The sequence below is a fragment of the Oryx dammah genome, unplaced genomic scaffold (genome assembly GCF_014754425.2).
Source record: "Oryx dammah isolate SB20612 unplaced genomic scaffold, SCBI_Odam_1.1 HiC_scaffold_21, whole genome shotgun sequence".
Taxonomy (NCBI): domain Eukaryota; kingdom Metazoa; phylum Chordata; class Mammalia; order Artiodactyla; family Bovidae; genus Oryx; species Oryx dammah.
Genome location: NW_024070205.1, coordinates 33641676 through 33656548, shown reverse-complemented (window position 1 = coordinate 33656548; position 14873 = coordinate 33641676). Strand labels below are relative to the sequence as shown.

The window sequence follows — 14873 nt, the reverse complement described above, 5'->3', positions numbered from 1 at the left end:
ACCGCGCCGCGCGATGGGCGCGCCACTAGGCCCGCGAACTGTCGGGCACGGGCGGGGGAAAGCCCCATACGAACACGCTCGGCGTGGGCCGAGGCTCACTCTCGCAGCCACCCAGTCCCATGTCGGCGCCGCCCAACCGCCGCCGAACCTTCTGGAAGCGGCGCCCCCCCGCCGCCAGAACCGGACGCCGGGGGGAGCGGACGCTGGCCCGGGGGCGGGGCGAGGGCGGGTATGCGGGGCGGAGCTTCGAGGGATGCCGCGTTCGATTCGCCTTTGGCGATCAGGCCCCGCCTTTCTGGCGCAATGGCTCCGCCTCCCCCCGCCCCCTCCATGGCGCCGCCCGGGCTCATTCATTCCGCTGCCGGCCTGCCAGACACCTGCGCGCTCCCTCAGCCGCCCGCCGCCGCCACAATGTCGGGCCCCGCCGCCGAGACCCCGTCTGCCATCCAGATCTGCCGGTAAGAGGGGCGCGCGGCGGGCGGACGGGCGGCCAGAGGGCCTGGCGGACCCCCACCGGCCCCACGCCCTCCCCTACCCAGTCTCCGCCTCCGCCGAACCAGTCACCTCCGGACCCCGCCCGCCGCGGCCGGGATGCTCTTTAGATGCCACAGAGCCGGCAGCCTCCCCGCGCGCCCCCGCGCCGGCCTCCGGCGCATCTCTTGGGCGGCGCCGCGGTCACGCAGGCCGTTTGCGCGAGGAAGCGGCGCGGCTCCCTTCCCAGGGCGGGGGTCGGAGCGCGGCCCCCCGCGCCCCGCCCAGCTCTGCCTCGCCGGGTGCCTGAGCATGCCTGGGCCCCACCCCAGGTCCCACTGAGACCCCTAATTCGAGATCGTTAGCCGGGCGGTGGTGCAAAGCCATCCGGATCCCCGGACATGTGCGGCGCAGGTAACCCACTCGGCTGGGCGGCGGCCAGAACCCTTTGAGCCCTGGAGTAGGCGCCCGAGTGGGCGAGGGGCTGCAGTTACACAGTCCTTGCAGTACCCTGCCCAGGTTTTGGTGTGGAGGAGGTGGCTGTTAACAGGAAAAAGAGGAAATACCTTTCCCTTCTGACAGCTCAGAGCTAAGAACAGAGGATGGTCCATTGAGCCCAGAAGCATATTACAGAATGGGGGTAAAGGGTGCTTGTCAGGGGCCCACCCCAGCCTTCCTCCTCCAGTGCTTGTGGGTAGAGGGCCCGAGGATGCCGGAGACCTCGAGCCGGCTCATTTCCGACCGGAGCAGGGTAACCTCAAGGTTACCTTCCATTCCCTCGGACAGAACGGAAGCGGGTATAGCCTGAGCTGAAGAAGGGCGAGGAGTCTGGAAGGCCCTGCAGGCTCTGAGCCTGTAGGCAGGGCCTGTGCTTCCTGCACCACTGACAGTGACAGCACCTTCCTGTTTGGGCTCGGCTCCTCAGATTCTGGGGTTGGGCGTCACATTGACTTTGGGTTCAAGCCAAGTTAATTTCCTGAGGATATTGACATCTCGGAAGAGACAAAGGCTAGGCGCGCCGTGCTGGATCCGTGGGGTCCCCTGAACCCAGCCCTACTTCTCACTCAGTCGGAGTTCTGTCCCGACCTCAAGGTCAGTTTTGACTTTTCTAGGGAGAGGAAATCTTTGAGAGATCCTTGTGCCATTGATTTGTTACTGGCTGTGTGACTGTCCTGGCCCCACCTACTCCAGGTTAGGGGGATGGTAATCGAAGTAACTGATCCTAAGAGACAGGCCTGGAATCAGGTCCTTGGGGTCAGTCTTTACCTCATAATGGCCAGGTGACCTTGGAGCTCATCATTTGCAAAGGGTTTGCTCATTATTTGCGTCTGGTTTGGTGTGCCTGGCATTTCCGGGAGGGTGGATGACAGGGATCCCAGGAGACTCTTAAGGTCATCCAGCCACAGGAGGAGGGAGAGGGTGCAGCTCCTGATAGGTCTCCTGTCTCCAGACCCACTTGTTTTCCACCTGCTCCCTGCAAAAGCAGATACTGATTTCAGTCTACTTATGGAAGGCTGGGCTTTTATTAATACTTCATCAGGATGGTGAATAGCCCATCTATACATAGTACTTTTTAAAAAACCAGCTTCTAATATAGTTAATAAACAGCCTTAGGCACTTACACATGGGCCCACACTTCTCGCTCATAATACCTGCTTACCTGGTTGCCTCTCCAGTATTCACAATGGCACATTGTCTGGGATTTGGGACACGAGGGTGGGATCCCTGGTGGAGGTGAGCCTCAGGTGGCCAACACAACTGTCAAAGAGAGTGGGAGGGGGTTGTGATGGGGTCCCTGGTCACAAGGGCTTGGCCCAGAGAAACCCCAGGACACTGTAGTGGAGGTAGCAGCAGGGTGGAGCCCTTTAAGGACATCTGAGCAGACACCCCATGTTGAAAGAGGAGCCTTCTGGCCTAGAGCAGCTCAGCCATGAATTTAATTAAGTGTCCCTGATTGCCTTCAAGGAGTAAAATCCCCCGAGGGAGGGTCCTCAGCTTAGGGAGTTCACAGTCTAGCAGGGAGAGGATCCCACAACCCCCACCATCCTAGACGAGAGTTGTCCCATGCTCTTGGTTCAGAAGGAGGTGTTGAAGGGAGAGGGGCTCTAAAGGCTGGGGAAGGCAGTGCCAGGCCTAGCTGTGAATATGGCCTCTGCCTCTTGGAAGCTGCCTAGCTTTTTGACCCTCATTTTATCATGCGTGCTCCAGGTGCTATACAAAGTGTTATCCAGGGCCTGGCAGAATGGCTTCCACCTTGTAAGTAAATGGAAGCTCTTTTTGTCTGAGAAGCGGGACCCAGACTCAGGAAGCTGAGGGCCTGGTTGACATCCCAGTTCTGCCTCTTGCTGGTGTGGGCTTCAGACGTCAGTATTCTTGTCTTGTGCCTGATGTTGCTGTGAGATATAAGGCCTTTGGCACAGTGCTGGGCAGTTGTAAACAAAAGGAGCCGGTTACCTCAGAGCCTGAACTTTGGACAGCAAGCCGCTGTGGTGTGCTGTCTCCTCCTTCTTTTCTTTTCTGGATGCAACCAGGGATCAAACCTGTGCCCCCTGCATTGGAAGCGACCCGTCTTAACAGCTGGACTGCCAGGGAAGTCCCATGTACCCTCGTTATGATTGAACCCCACAAGAAAGCTCTGCAACAGCATTTAAAGTCTCAGAAGAGCCTTTTTCTTTGGTTTTATTCTTAGTGATGCTAATTCATATCTTGTTAACAAATTGCTTTTTCCCTTGTTTGACCCAGAGTTCTAGAATGTCAGATGGGAATGACCCCTAGAAACTCCCAGCCCAACTCTGTCATTTTACAGATAGGGGAAAATGAGGCTCTCAGAGGTTACGGACTTGGACCAGGGCGGCCTTTGACCTAGACAGCCAAGGGAGTGAAGGCAACTGGTGGGTTGTTCCCTGTTGGGTGTTCCATTGTGTGTTTTTTTTTTTTTTCTGCCACACCTTATGGCTTGTGGGACTTCCCTCACGAGGAACTGAACCTGCATTCCCTGCACGGGAAGCACAGTCTTAGCCACTGGACATGAGGGAAGTCCCCCACTGTCATGGTTTGTCTACTGCTCAAGTTCACATTCACATCTAGTTGTGAGACTCAATTGTGGCATCAGCATGGGCCCCTAGTAGGAGCCCTTAGGTGTTGGTCCAAATGAAGTTGAAGGTCATGTCCCACACCAGGCTGTTAGAGAGTGATGGAGATGCTCTGCGTCTGCAGAGTGCCGGGCACTAGCCACAAGTGGCCACTGAGTGCCTGGGATGTGGTTGGATGTGGAGGAAATGAATGTTTAATTGCATTTGTTTGTTGCTGTTGTTGTTTGGTGAGTAAGTAGTGTCGGACTCTTGCGACTCCGTGAACTGTAGCACACCAGGTTTCTCTGTCCATGGGATTTCCCAGGCAAGAATACTGGAGTGGGTTGCCATTTCCTTCTCCAGGGGAATCTTCCCAACCCAAGGATCGAACCCAACCCAAGGACTGAACCCTTGTCTTCTGCACGGACAGGCAGGTTCTTTACCACTGAGCCACCAAGGGAGTCCCACATTTAAATTTGTTTAAGTATAAACAGGCTGGCTTCCTGTGGCTGGTGGCTACCTTATGGGACAGTGTAGTAAGGAGAGCAATTTAAAAACCAGAATTCCTGGTAGGTCTCTGATGGCAAGGTTTCCTAAGGGAAGCTTGGGGAAACTTTGTGGGGACTGTAGTTAGCTCTCCAGCAACAGAGGCAATGGAGGGAGACCTTGGCAGACAGCCTCCCAGGCAGTTAACCTGGAATCCTTTGTAGGTAGATGTGTCAAGTCTACAAGGTTTTCTTCTGCTTGCCCTGCTTTTCCATGTACATCTGCTCCTAAGTGTCTTGAGCTCAGGGACTGCTTTGTTTTCTCTTGTGCCAGGAATGCCCAGCAAAGCACCTGATGCCAGTAAAGATGAATGGAATGGACCTGAATTTTAGTACAATTGCACCTCATTTTATTGCATCTTAATTTATTGCGTTTTGAAGGTGGTTGTTCATTGTTCAGTAGCTAAATTGTGTTCGACTCTTTGGGACCGCCTGCTACAGCATGCCAGGCTTCCCTGTCCTTCACTATCTACTGGAGTTTGCTCAAATTCATGTCCGCCGAGTCGGTGATGCCATCCAACCATCTCGTCCTCTGTTGCCCCCTTTTCCTCCTGCCTTCAATCTTTCCCAGCATCAGGGTCTTTTCCAATGAGTCAGTTCTTCACATCAGGTGGCCTAAGTATTGGAGCTTCAGCTTCAGCATCAGTCCTTCCAGTGAATATTCAGGACTGATTTCCTTTAGGATTGACTGGTCTGATCTCCTTGCAGTCTAAGGGACTCTCAAGTCTTTTCCAACATCACAGTTTGAAAGCATCAATTCTTCTGTGCTAGACCTTCTTTATGGTCCAACTCTCATCCATACGTGACTATTGGAAAAGCCATATCTTTGACTATACAGACATTTGTCTGTAAAGTGACTTGTCTGCTTTTTAATATGCAGTCTAGGTTTGTTGCCGGGGTCCAGCCCCGGTGGATCCAGGGTAATTCGAAGGTGGGGACGGAATCGGCATCCTGGAAAAAACGTATTTAATTACAGATATATAGAGAGATTAGAAATGGATAGTGTAGTAGGAAAATTAGTGGAGAAAAAGAGGCTGAATAACTGGTTTACATGGAATACCAATCACCACCTACATAGGCCACAGGCATCTTTTCATTCTCCCGAAGGAGAGGAGGCACTGAGGCCTCCCTGGTCCTATCTCAGAAGGCCAGGCAGAATTAGCAGGCTTGGTGAGTACCCACATTTCAGATGGGAATTCAGCCAGGAAAGCGGGGAGCAAGAAAGAAACGACGCGGGGAATCAGTCTTTCCAGAAACTGATCCGATTTCTTTATTTTTCAGGTTTGTTTACATACCTTTTTGTTATACATAGGGATGAATACAGAGTCACGCGGGGGTCAGCAAACCTGACCCTTGTCACAATAAGGTGCTTCATATAAAACTATACAAAGGTCTTATGGGTTTCATCATCTTCTGGCCATGAGACCTGCTGACATTTTATGGCCCTTTCTGATACCGGTCAGTTAACCAGAAAACTTATTTTTCCAGGGGTGATTTTTTTCTTAAATCAGGCACCACCCTCCAAATAAAGTTGCATTCCTATAGGGTGAGGGTGTAGCGAGTTACAACTAGGAAGGAATTTACTTAGCCTAAGGTTTAACATGATTAATCTTAAAGGTTAATACTTATTTTTCCTATATGCTAGTTATATTCATTATAAGGGCAAGGAATATGGGGATTTAGCAGCAAATATTGGCTCAACAAATGTAAACCATTGACCAATGTTCCCCTTAAGATCTATTTAGTCTTAAGATAGTGATAAAGTTATATTTTTATATAGCAAGGACACAGTGATTTATAACAAAGTACAGTGATCTATAACAAAAGAGAAAATTCGTTAACTCAAAAAGTCTAGTATTGCCAACATCAAAAACTACTATATTTCCTTTTCTATATTGCAAATGCATTGATTAATATATACCCAGGTCCCTAAGGATATGGAGGCCTGGCAGCAATCACTGACTCAACAATGGGAAAAGCCCTATGCTAATACTCCAAACTCTCTGTGCTGTTTATGGTTGAGAGGTTGTCACACAAGCTAGTCTGTCAGCAGAGAGGTTTGACCTGAGACACCCTTGTCACACCCAGGGCAGGAAATTAGCAGTAATTCTTGGCAGGACAAATGAAAAAACCCTTCACCAATATAATTTATAATCAACCCACTATACTATACTAATAATTTTCTAACTTCTCAAAAGAGTCTGTATTTAGAAAGTTTTAAAGCATCTCATGCCTCTCAAGGTTGGGAGGCTGTAAACAATCACATGTGGCTTGAGGAACCTGATCAGGGAGGCTAGAGGACCTCCAGAGGAATTTCTAAGTTGAAACACTGTTGTCATGCCCAGGAATTTTTATTAACTGGAGCTGCAAGTTAACTCCTTCTCGAGAGAAATGGTTATGGGGGAGAGCCCCCCGTAAAGTCAGAGGTGTAGGTGAGAGCATGAAACAGACTCTGGTTTTGGGGTTGGATGCTCAGGAACAGGGGGTTTCCTGAGGCTTGATCATGCCTTTGCGTATGCCAAGCCTCCTTCCTCATGACCTTTGCCATGGGCGGAGTTCCTCATGCTGGTCCCCGGCAGTTTGTCATAGCTTTTCTTCCAAGGAGCAACCGCCTTTTAATTTCATAGCTGCAGTCACTGTCCACATTGATTTGGGAGCCCAAGAAAAGAAAATCTGTCCCTGTTTCTACTTTTTCACCATCTATTTGCCATGAAGTGACGGGACCAGATACCGCGATCTTCGTTTTTTGAAGGTTGAGTTTTAAGCCAGGTTTTTCACTCTCCTCTTTCACTTTAATCAACAGGCTCTTTAGTTCCTCTTTGCTTTCTGCCATAAGAGTGGTGTCATCTGCATATCTGAGGTTGTTGATATTTCTCCTGGCAATCTTGATTCCAGCTTGTGATTCACCCAGCATGGCATTTCACACAATGTACTCTGCATATAAGTTAAATAAGCAGGGTGACAATATACGGCTGGTGGTGGTGTTCAGTTGCCTAATTGTGTCCGACTCTTTGTTACCCCCATGGATTGCAGCATGCCAGGCCTTTCTGTCCCTCGCCATCTCCCAGAGTTTGTCCAAGGTCATGTCCATTGCATTGATGATAGGTACAGCTGGTAGATATGACAATAAAGATGAATGGATGGACCTGAATTTTAGTACAGGTACACCTCATCTTATTGTGTCTCACTTAATTCCAGTATGAAGGTACTGCATTTTTGTTGTTGTTGTTGGAAATTCAAGGTTTTGTGGCCACTTTATATTGTCAGGTGATGGTTAGCAATTTTTTCCTAAACATTTATTCATTTTTTTGGCCACGTTAGCATTTTTTTAAAACATTTATTCATTTATTTGGCTGCGTTGTGTCTTGGTTGCGGCATGCGGCACCTGGGCGCCTCTTGTTTTAAAGCATGGGCTCGGTAGTTGTGGTCCACAGGCTTAGTTACCCCAAGACATGTGAGATCTTAGTTCCCCAACCAGGGATCAAACCCATGTCCCTTGCATTGCAAAGCAAATTCTTAACCAGCGGACCAGCAGGGAATTCCTGAGGGTTAGCATTTTTTGGTGATAAATTCTTTTTAATTAAAAAAAATTTTAATTGAAGCATAGTTACTGTATAATATTATACAAGTTATAGGTATACAATATAGGTGGGCTTCCCTGGTGGCTCAGCAGTAAGGAGTCCACCTGCAATGTAGGAGCTGCAGGAGAAGTAGGTTTGATCCCCGGGTTGCGAAGATCCCCTGGAGGAGGGCATGGCAACCCACTCCGGTATTCTTGCCTGGAGAATCCCAAGGACAGAGGAGTTTGGCAAGCTACAGTTCATAGTGTCACAAAGAGTCAGACATGACTGACTTGGCATGCATGCATATACGACATAGATATGTGATTCTTAAAGGTTGTACTCCATTTATGCAGTGTAGTCAGTGCTCAGTTGTGTCCACCTCTCTGCGGCTCCATGGACTGTAGCCTGCAGGCTTCTCTGTCCATGGAATTGTCCAGGCAAGAATGCTTGAGTGTGTCGCCGTGTCTTCCTCCAGGGGATCTTCCTGACCCAGGGATGCGTCTCCTGCATTGGCAGGCGGATTCTTTACCACTAACACCAGCTGGGAAACCCATACTCCATTTATAGTTATAAATATTGGCTATATTCCCCATGCCATAGGTATAAAATAAAATGTTTTTTAAGTTAAGGGGTGTATACTGTTTTTTAGGCATAATCCTATTGCACATTTAATAGTGTAACTTTTGTGTGCACTGGAAACCAAAACAGTCCTGTGACTTGTTTCATTGTGATATGCGTTTTACTAGAACTGAACTCATAATATTTTCGAAGTAGGCCTGTTTGGAATTTTTTTCTCTTCGGGGCTTTGTCTTTGGGCTCACAGAAGAGTTAATGAAAACACAGAATCTGAGTTACAGAAACCACACTTGAAGGTAGTGTTTTGGAACATTCCATAAAACGATGCTCAGTGCTGGCTTCCTTCCTGTGGAGATGTGGGTGAAGATGCAGTCTTTGCAGCCCAGGGAGCCTGTGGTGGGTGAGGCTGTGCTCACCCACCATCCCACCTCTGCCTGTAACCTGGACAGGCAACCCGGCCTCACCCTTGGCTTGGCACCACCACTGGCCAGCTCCCTGGTTTCAGTCAGGCCAGGAGTTGCGTTCCCCTGTGGGTGGGCTTTCTCTGGGGAGGGGTTCCCAATCTGGGGTGGTGACTGTGTTGTGTACCTCCTGGTCCATTTCCTTTAACTCTCAGAGGTATCCTGAGGAGGAGGGTGAACTCTGTGGTCACGCACTCGGGCTACCTATATATGACCAACAGAGGAAGCTTGTTCTAAATTCTGATTTCCTGCATACAAATGATTTCAGTAGAAAATCAACAAAATCTGATTTTAGAGTGTTTGTGAGATACTTGGGGGAAACTTGACTAGTCCCTCGATAGTTAAAGATACTAAGGAATTTCTGGTTTTTTCATTGTCCATGCCATGAAGCCTGTGGGACCCTAGTTCCCAGACCAGGGATCAAACCCACATGCCCTGCAGTGGAAATACAGAGTCTTAACCCCTGGACCACCAGGGAAGGCCCTGTGAACTTTTTCCATAACTACCCAAAGCTGGAAAGAACTCACATCTTCATTGTCTGATAAAGAGATAATGAAAAGTACTCGGCAACAGCAGCAAGAATCACTGATACACACACACAAAAAACTCAAAGAGCTACACTGAGTATCTGACTCTATTGATGAGAAATTCTAGAAAAGGCAGAACTGTAGTGATAGAAAGCAGACCTGTGTGCCAGGGGCCAGAGCTGGGGGGAAACCAAGTGCAGAGGGGCAGGAGGGCACTTTGTGCTGTGCTGGAAATGTTCCGTCACAGCTGTGGTCCCTTACACAGGTGTGTGGTGGGAAGGGGGACCCCTTAAGGCTAGGGCCAGAGATCAGGACTCTTGTCTAACACTCAGAAATGAACTGTCCGAGGAGACACACGAGCTGACACAAGGCAAGAGATGTTGTTAGGAAGGGGTGCCTGGGCGGAGAGAATTAGGGTAAGGGAACCCAGGAGGACTACTCTGCCCGGTGACTTGCAGTCTTGGGTTTCATGGTGATGGGGTTAGTTTCTGGGGTGTCCTTAGCCAATCACACCCTCCTGGTGGCACACAGGTTGCTCAGGCAAGATGGATGCCAGAGAGAAGGATTCTGGGAGGTGGTCAGACATGCGGTGTCTCCTTTTGACCTTTCCTGATCTCTTCCAGTTGGTGGTGACTTAGTAGTTCCGTGTTCCTTACGAGGCCCTCCTGTTGTAAAATAACTCACACAAATGATGACTAGGGTTGCCTGGCCAGGGTGGGCAGTTTCAGAGTGTGCTTCCCCTAACAAGTGTATACACTTTTCAAAAGTGAACTGTAGGTGATTTTACAGTACACACATTGTACCTCAGTAAAGGTTATTCTTATTTTTTTTTTAAGCCATAACTACAATGCAATTACCTCACCTTAAGAAAAAAAAAAGGGGAATTCTCTGGCAGTCCAGTGGTGAGGTTCCGCATGCTGTGGAGTGCAGTCAAAAAGAAAGTGTTAACAACTGCAGATTTCAGAACGTTTCGAACGTAGCTGAGGAAACTTGAGCACTTGCTTGATATTTAGTGCTATCGAGAGGGTCTCCTTTCTGCTTGCTAAATGGGATGCTGCCCAATTCACAAGCTGTTGAGTAAAGCCAATTAGAAAAAGTTATATTAATGAATTTGTATTATGTTTTAGGTGGGTAATTGTTTTTCGGTTCTGTTTTTATTTTTATTCTTTGGCCCTGCAGCATGGCTTGTGGCATCTTAGTTCCCTGACCAGGGATTGAACCTGGGGCCTTGGCAGTGAAAGTGCCAAGTCCTAACCGTTGAACTGCCAAGGAATTCCTGTTGGTCCGGTTTTAAAACAGAGTCTTCATCTCTTGGAGGAAATGCTGAGATATTTACGAATGCCAGCCTGTGCCCGCTAAGATTTCTTTCAGTCTTGTTACCAAGTCCAAGCTCGCTCTGCTCATCGCACAACAGGCCAGTGAATTCGAGAGATGAGGTATTGAGGCAAGGAAAATGACTTTATTCGGAAAGCCAGCTGACTGAGAAGATGGCAGGCTAGCGCCTCAAAATAACCATCTTCTTGGGGTCTGGATGCCAGGTTCTTTTATACATCAGAGAGAAAGAAACAACGAGGAACTAAAGTCAAAAGGCAGAATAGAGAGGGAGGTGCAGTGGGGTAGTAAAGTGAAAGGGTCTTCAGTCTTGCAAAACATCTCCAAGGGAGTGGCTAGCCTTGGAAGGGGTGTGTTAATCTCGTCTATTCACAGCTTGTTATTGTTCATTCTTTCAGTTGTGTTGACTCTTTGTGACCCCACGGACTGTAGCACGCCAGGCCTCACGGTCCATCACCAACTCCCAAAGTTGCTCAAACTCATGTCCATTGAGTTGATGATGCCATCCAACCGTCTCATTCTCTGTCGTCCCCTTCTCCTGCCTTCAATCTTTCCTAGCATCAGGGTCTTTTATAAAGCATTGGCTCTTCACATCAGGTGGCCAAAGTATTGGAGTTTCAGCTTCAGCATCAGTCCTTCTAATGAATATTCAGGATCGATTTCCTTTAGGATCGACTGGTTTGGTCTGGGACAAACTATCTCTCCCAGAGCTGAACAAAGGCTCTTTAGTTTACAGTCAAGCAGAGGGGCAGGGTCTTCCAGGCATGCCATTAAGTATGATTATAATAACAAATGCAGTGGAAAGCAAGTCAAAGAAACAGTTGCAATGTGGAGTCAAAATAGGCTTTTTCCCTGCATCAGTCACACCTGGAAGCTGGAGGGGAGCCAGAGCCCACCTTTTGAAGCTGTTTGCTAACCCTCTCCAGTGTTCTTGCCTGGAGAATCCCAGGGATGGCGGAGCCTGGTGGGCTATCGTCTATGGGGTCTCACAGAGTCGGACACGACTGAAGTGACTTAGCAGCAGCAGCAGCTGGGGACCTTGGAACCTACTGCCTTCTCTCTACTGAGGAAAGCCTCTTAATGTTGTCCACATTAAAGAATAAGAAGGAGGGACTCTTCCTGGTGGTGCAGAGGTTAAGAATTCGCCTGCCAATGCAGGGGACACGGGTTCCATCCCTGGTCCAGGAAGATCCCACATGTCACAACTAAGACCCGGCACAGCCAAAGAAAAAGAAGTAAAAAGGAGTCACAGCTCCAGACCTACTGCCTCTGTTTCTTGGGAGTCTGGGGTGGGGAACCTGCGTCTTCCTTTGCTCTCTGCTGGAGCCTCACGTGGCGACCGCGAACCTCCGCCCTGCGGTGGTGGCATCTTGCTCACCTGAGCCACCTCTGGACCCTTGCGCTAGTAGGCAGTTGTCCAGCCTTCCGGTCCACCTGCTGTGCAGAGGCCCTTCCAGCGAGGAGGGGGGGTGAGGGGCTGCTCCTGCCTGCCTGCCTGCCTGCCTGATTGATTGTCCTGGAGAACCTTGGTGGGCGTGGATTACAGCCCCACCCATTTCCTCCAGTCCCACACACCGATTGTGGTCCTGTGGATACCTTCATTCTTCCTTTGCTCATCAGAGACCGGCTCAGCGACTTCATGCTGGGTCACAGATTCTTTCTATCTTGGGCCCTGCAGACTGGGAGAGCCGCGGCAGCTGCCAGCTGCTGGGAGGAGGGGCCATCCCAGGAGTAGGCGCTCAGCATTCCTGAGCGTCGGGGAAGTCCCTTGAAGTCAGAGAGGCGGTGGCTAAACCCGGTGCCGGCTCAGGGTAAACAGTCTGGGCTGGTCTCTGCAGGATGAGGCTGCTCACCCGGGCTCTCTGCCTCTGTGGGCTATGCAGGCAGGCCGCCTCCAGGAGGCCAGTCACTGCCCAGGAGTGTCTGGGGCCCAGGAGCTCCAGGAGGCCTGGGCAGAGATGCTGGGCTTCCATCTGGGCTGTTGCAACCAGATCTGCTCTGTCGTCTAAACTTGGTGGCATTACAAGGTAGGATGACAGGGACACTCTGTGCCCTGACCCATGCTAGGCCTTTGGTGTCCAGCCCAGGCCTTGTGACTCAGGATTTCTTGGTAACGGTTTGGAGTGGACAGTGGGTGCTGGGTGTTGTGAACTGCGTGTTTTGTGGGATTGAGCGTGCCCCTCTGTGTATGCATCCTCAGTGGAGACCTGGCATCTTTTTCCGCAGGGACCCCACTCAGCTTTGTTGGAGGAGGTGGGCTTTGAGAGCTTGGGATGAACATGGAGCTCAGAGCACCCTGAGATCGGAGCAGGCTGCTGTGTTGGCAGGTGTCTGCCTGTGCTCAGGCTGCCAAAGGGGGCTGCCAAGAGAGCAGGGAGCTGCAGGTGTCTGCTCTCCTCACCCCTACCCTCCCCGCATTGAGCTGGGATTTTTTTTTTTTTTTTTTTGGACTTGTTGAGGGAGGCGAGGGCAGCTGTCCTCATGTGATTGGCTAGTCCTCTGGCAATGTAGTGAACTTGGGATAAACCTCCAGTGGGTGGATTCTGGTTCTTTGTACCAGCTTTATAGAGTTGTAATTCGCATCCCATTGACGCATCATCCATTGAAGTATGCAGTTCAGTGGCTTTTTGAACATCCAGAGTTGGGCAGTCATTACCACCACCAATTTAGAACATTTTTGTGACCTCTTTGAGAAAAGCCTTTTCTCTCCATTCCCCCTAATCCATCTTCCTTCTCTATAGATCTCCTTGTTCTCGACATGCCATGTCGCTGGAGCCAAGTGATGTGGTCTTTGTGTCTGGTTTCTGTCACTCAGCGTTTCAGTGTTCATCGGTGTTGTCACACCTGTCAGTGCTTCCTTCATAATACTCCACTTATGGATATGTACCACCCTGTTTAAGACTTCCCTGGTGGCTCAGATGGTAAAGCATCTGCCTACAATGTGGGAGACCTGGGTTCTATTCCTGGGTCGGGAAGATCCTCTGGAGAAGGAAATGGCAACCCACTCCAGTACTCTTGCCTGGAAAGTCCCATGGATGGAAGAGCCTGGTAGGCTACAGTCCGTGGGGTCACAAAGAGTCGGACACGACTGAGTGACTTCACCTTATCTTACCTTACCACCTTGTTTATCCATTCATCAGCTGATGCATATCAGTGTCTCCAGCTTTTTGGCCTTTATGTGGACATGTTTTTATTTCTCTTGGGTGGCATCATAAGAAATGTGTATTTGGTTATTGTTCCTAGGTCTTGGCACAGAGCTCTTAAAACCCTTAACATTCCCTGTTAGTGAAAGGTTGTTGCTGAACCACAAAAAGATGCTGGGATTCTTGGCCTCTGGAGGAGAAGAATTCAGTCCGGGGCCAGAGATGAGGCTTGACTGCTCGGAGCTTTTGTGTAATAAAGTTTTATTCAAGTATAAAGGAGATAGAGAAAGCTTTCTGAGATAGGCATCAGAAGAGGGCAGAAAGAGTACCCCCTTGCTAGTGTTAGCAATGGAGTTATATACTCTACAATTAGTCATTACAATGAAGCAGAAGAATATCTGGAGGTTGTAAAGACCTCAGCAGACCTACTCCCTATAACTTACATTTTAAGAAAACAGGATTAGCCAGAAGGTTTTTTCCAGAGACTGTGCTCAAGCAGGATACATTATTGTTATATAATCCTAAGGAATGTAGAGGGGAAAAAGTTTGTCCTTTCTTTCTCCTTGAGAATTCCAGACCCCTCTCTCCTTGGGGACCCCTAGATTTCTTATCAACCTGCCTAGGAAATGACTCTCTTCGTAGGGTGGATGGGAATGTCTTTTATCCTCCTGGCAAGTTCCTAAAAACCTTGGGAAAATGTTGGAAGACCTTGGATAGAGCATCTTTTGTATGCTAAGGAGATGACTAGTGCTTGATGGCCCAGAGATAACAGTTTTAGGAAGGGGCTGGTCTTTGGAATGACTTTGGCAGTATTGGAGAGGTGGGACTTTTAGCCCCACCCAAGACCTGGGGGTTGGAGGAGAGGGCTTTGGGGGTTACATTAGTCACTAGAGAGTATATCAGTTCAATTCAGTCGTGTAGTCATGTCCGACTCTTTGCAACCCCATGGACTGCAGCATGCCAGGTTTCCCTGTCCTTCACCAACTTCCAGAGCTTACTCAAACTCGTGTCCATCAAGTTGGTGATGCCATTTAGCCATCTCATCCTCTCTCGTCCCCTTCTCTTCCTGCTTTCAATCTTTGCTAGCATCAGGGTCTTTTCCAGTGAGTCAGTTCTTTTCATCAGGTGGCCAAGTATTGGCCATCAGTCCTTCCACTGCATATTCAGGACTCATTTCCTTTAGG

General features: G+C 49.4%; 1 protein-coding gene and 1 non-coding gene across 4 annotated transcripts in view; one reads left to right on the top strand and one right to left on the bottom strand.

Annotated features, from left to right (window-relative positions):
* The first annotated feature begins 264 nt into the window (after positions 1–264).
* ACOT7 (acyl-CoA thioesterase 7) overlaps positions 265–14873 on the top strand; it is a 100969-nt gene continuing 86360 nt past the window's right edge. Inside the window, exon 1 of one of the 3 annotated variants that reach the window (XM_040263287.1) lies at positions 265–458. In XM_040263287.1, the coding sequence (XP_040119221.1) occupies positions 304–458 (155 nt within the window). In that variant the 5' untranslated portion in view covers positions 265–303. Of the gene's footprint in view, positions 459–12120; positions 12574–14873 lie in introns of those variants that run through there. The other 2 variants (XM_040263289.1, XM_040263286.1) reach the window with 2 other exon arrangements.
* TRNAE-UUC lies at positions 10414–10486 on the bottom strand. Its single transcript has one exon. It is a non-coding gene; the product is annotated as a tRNA-Glu (tRNA).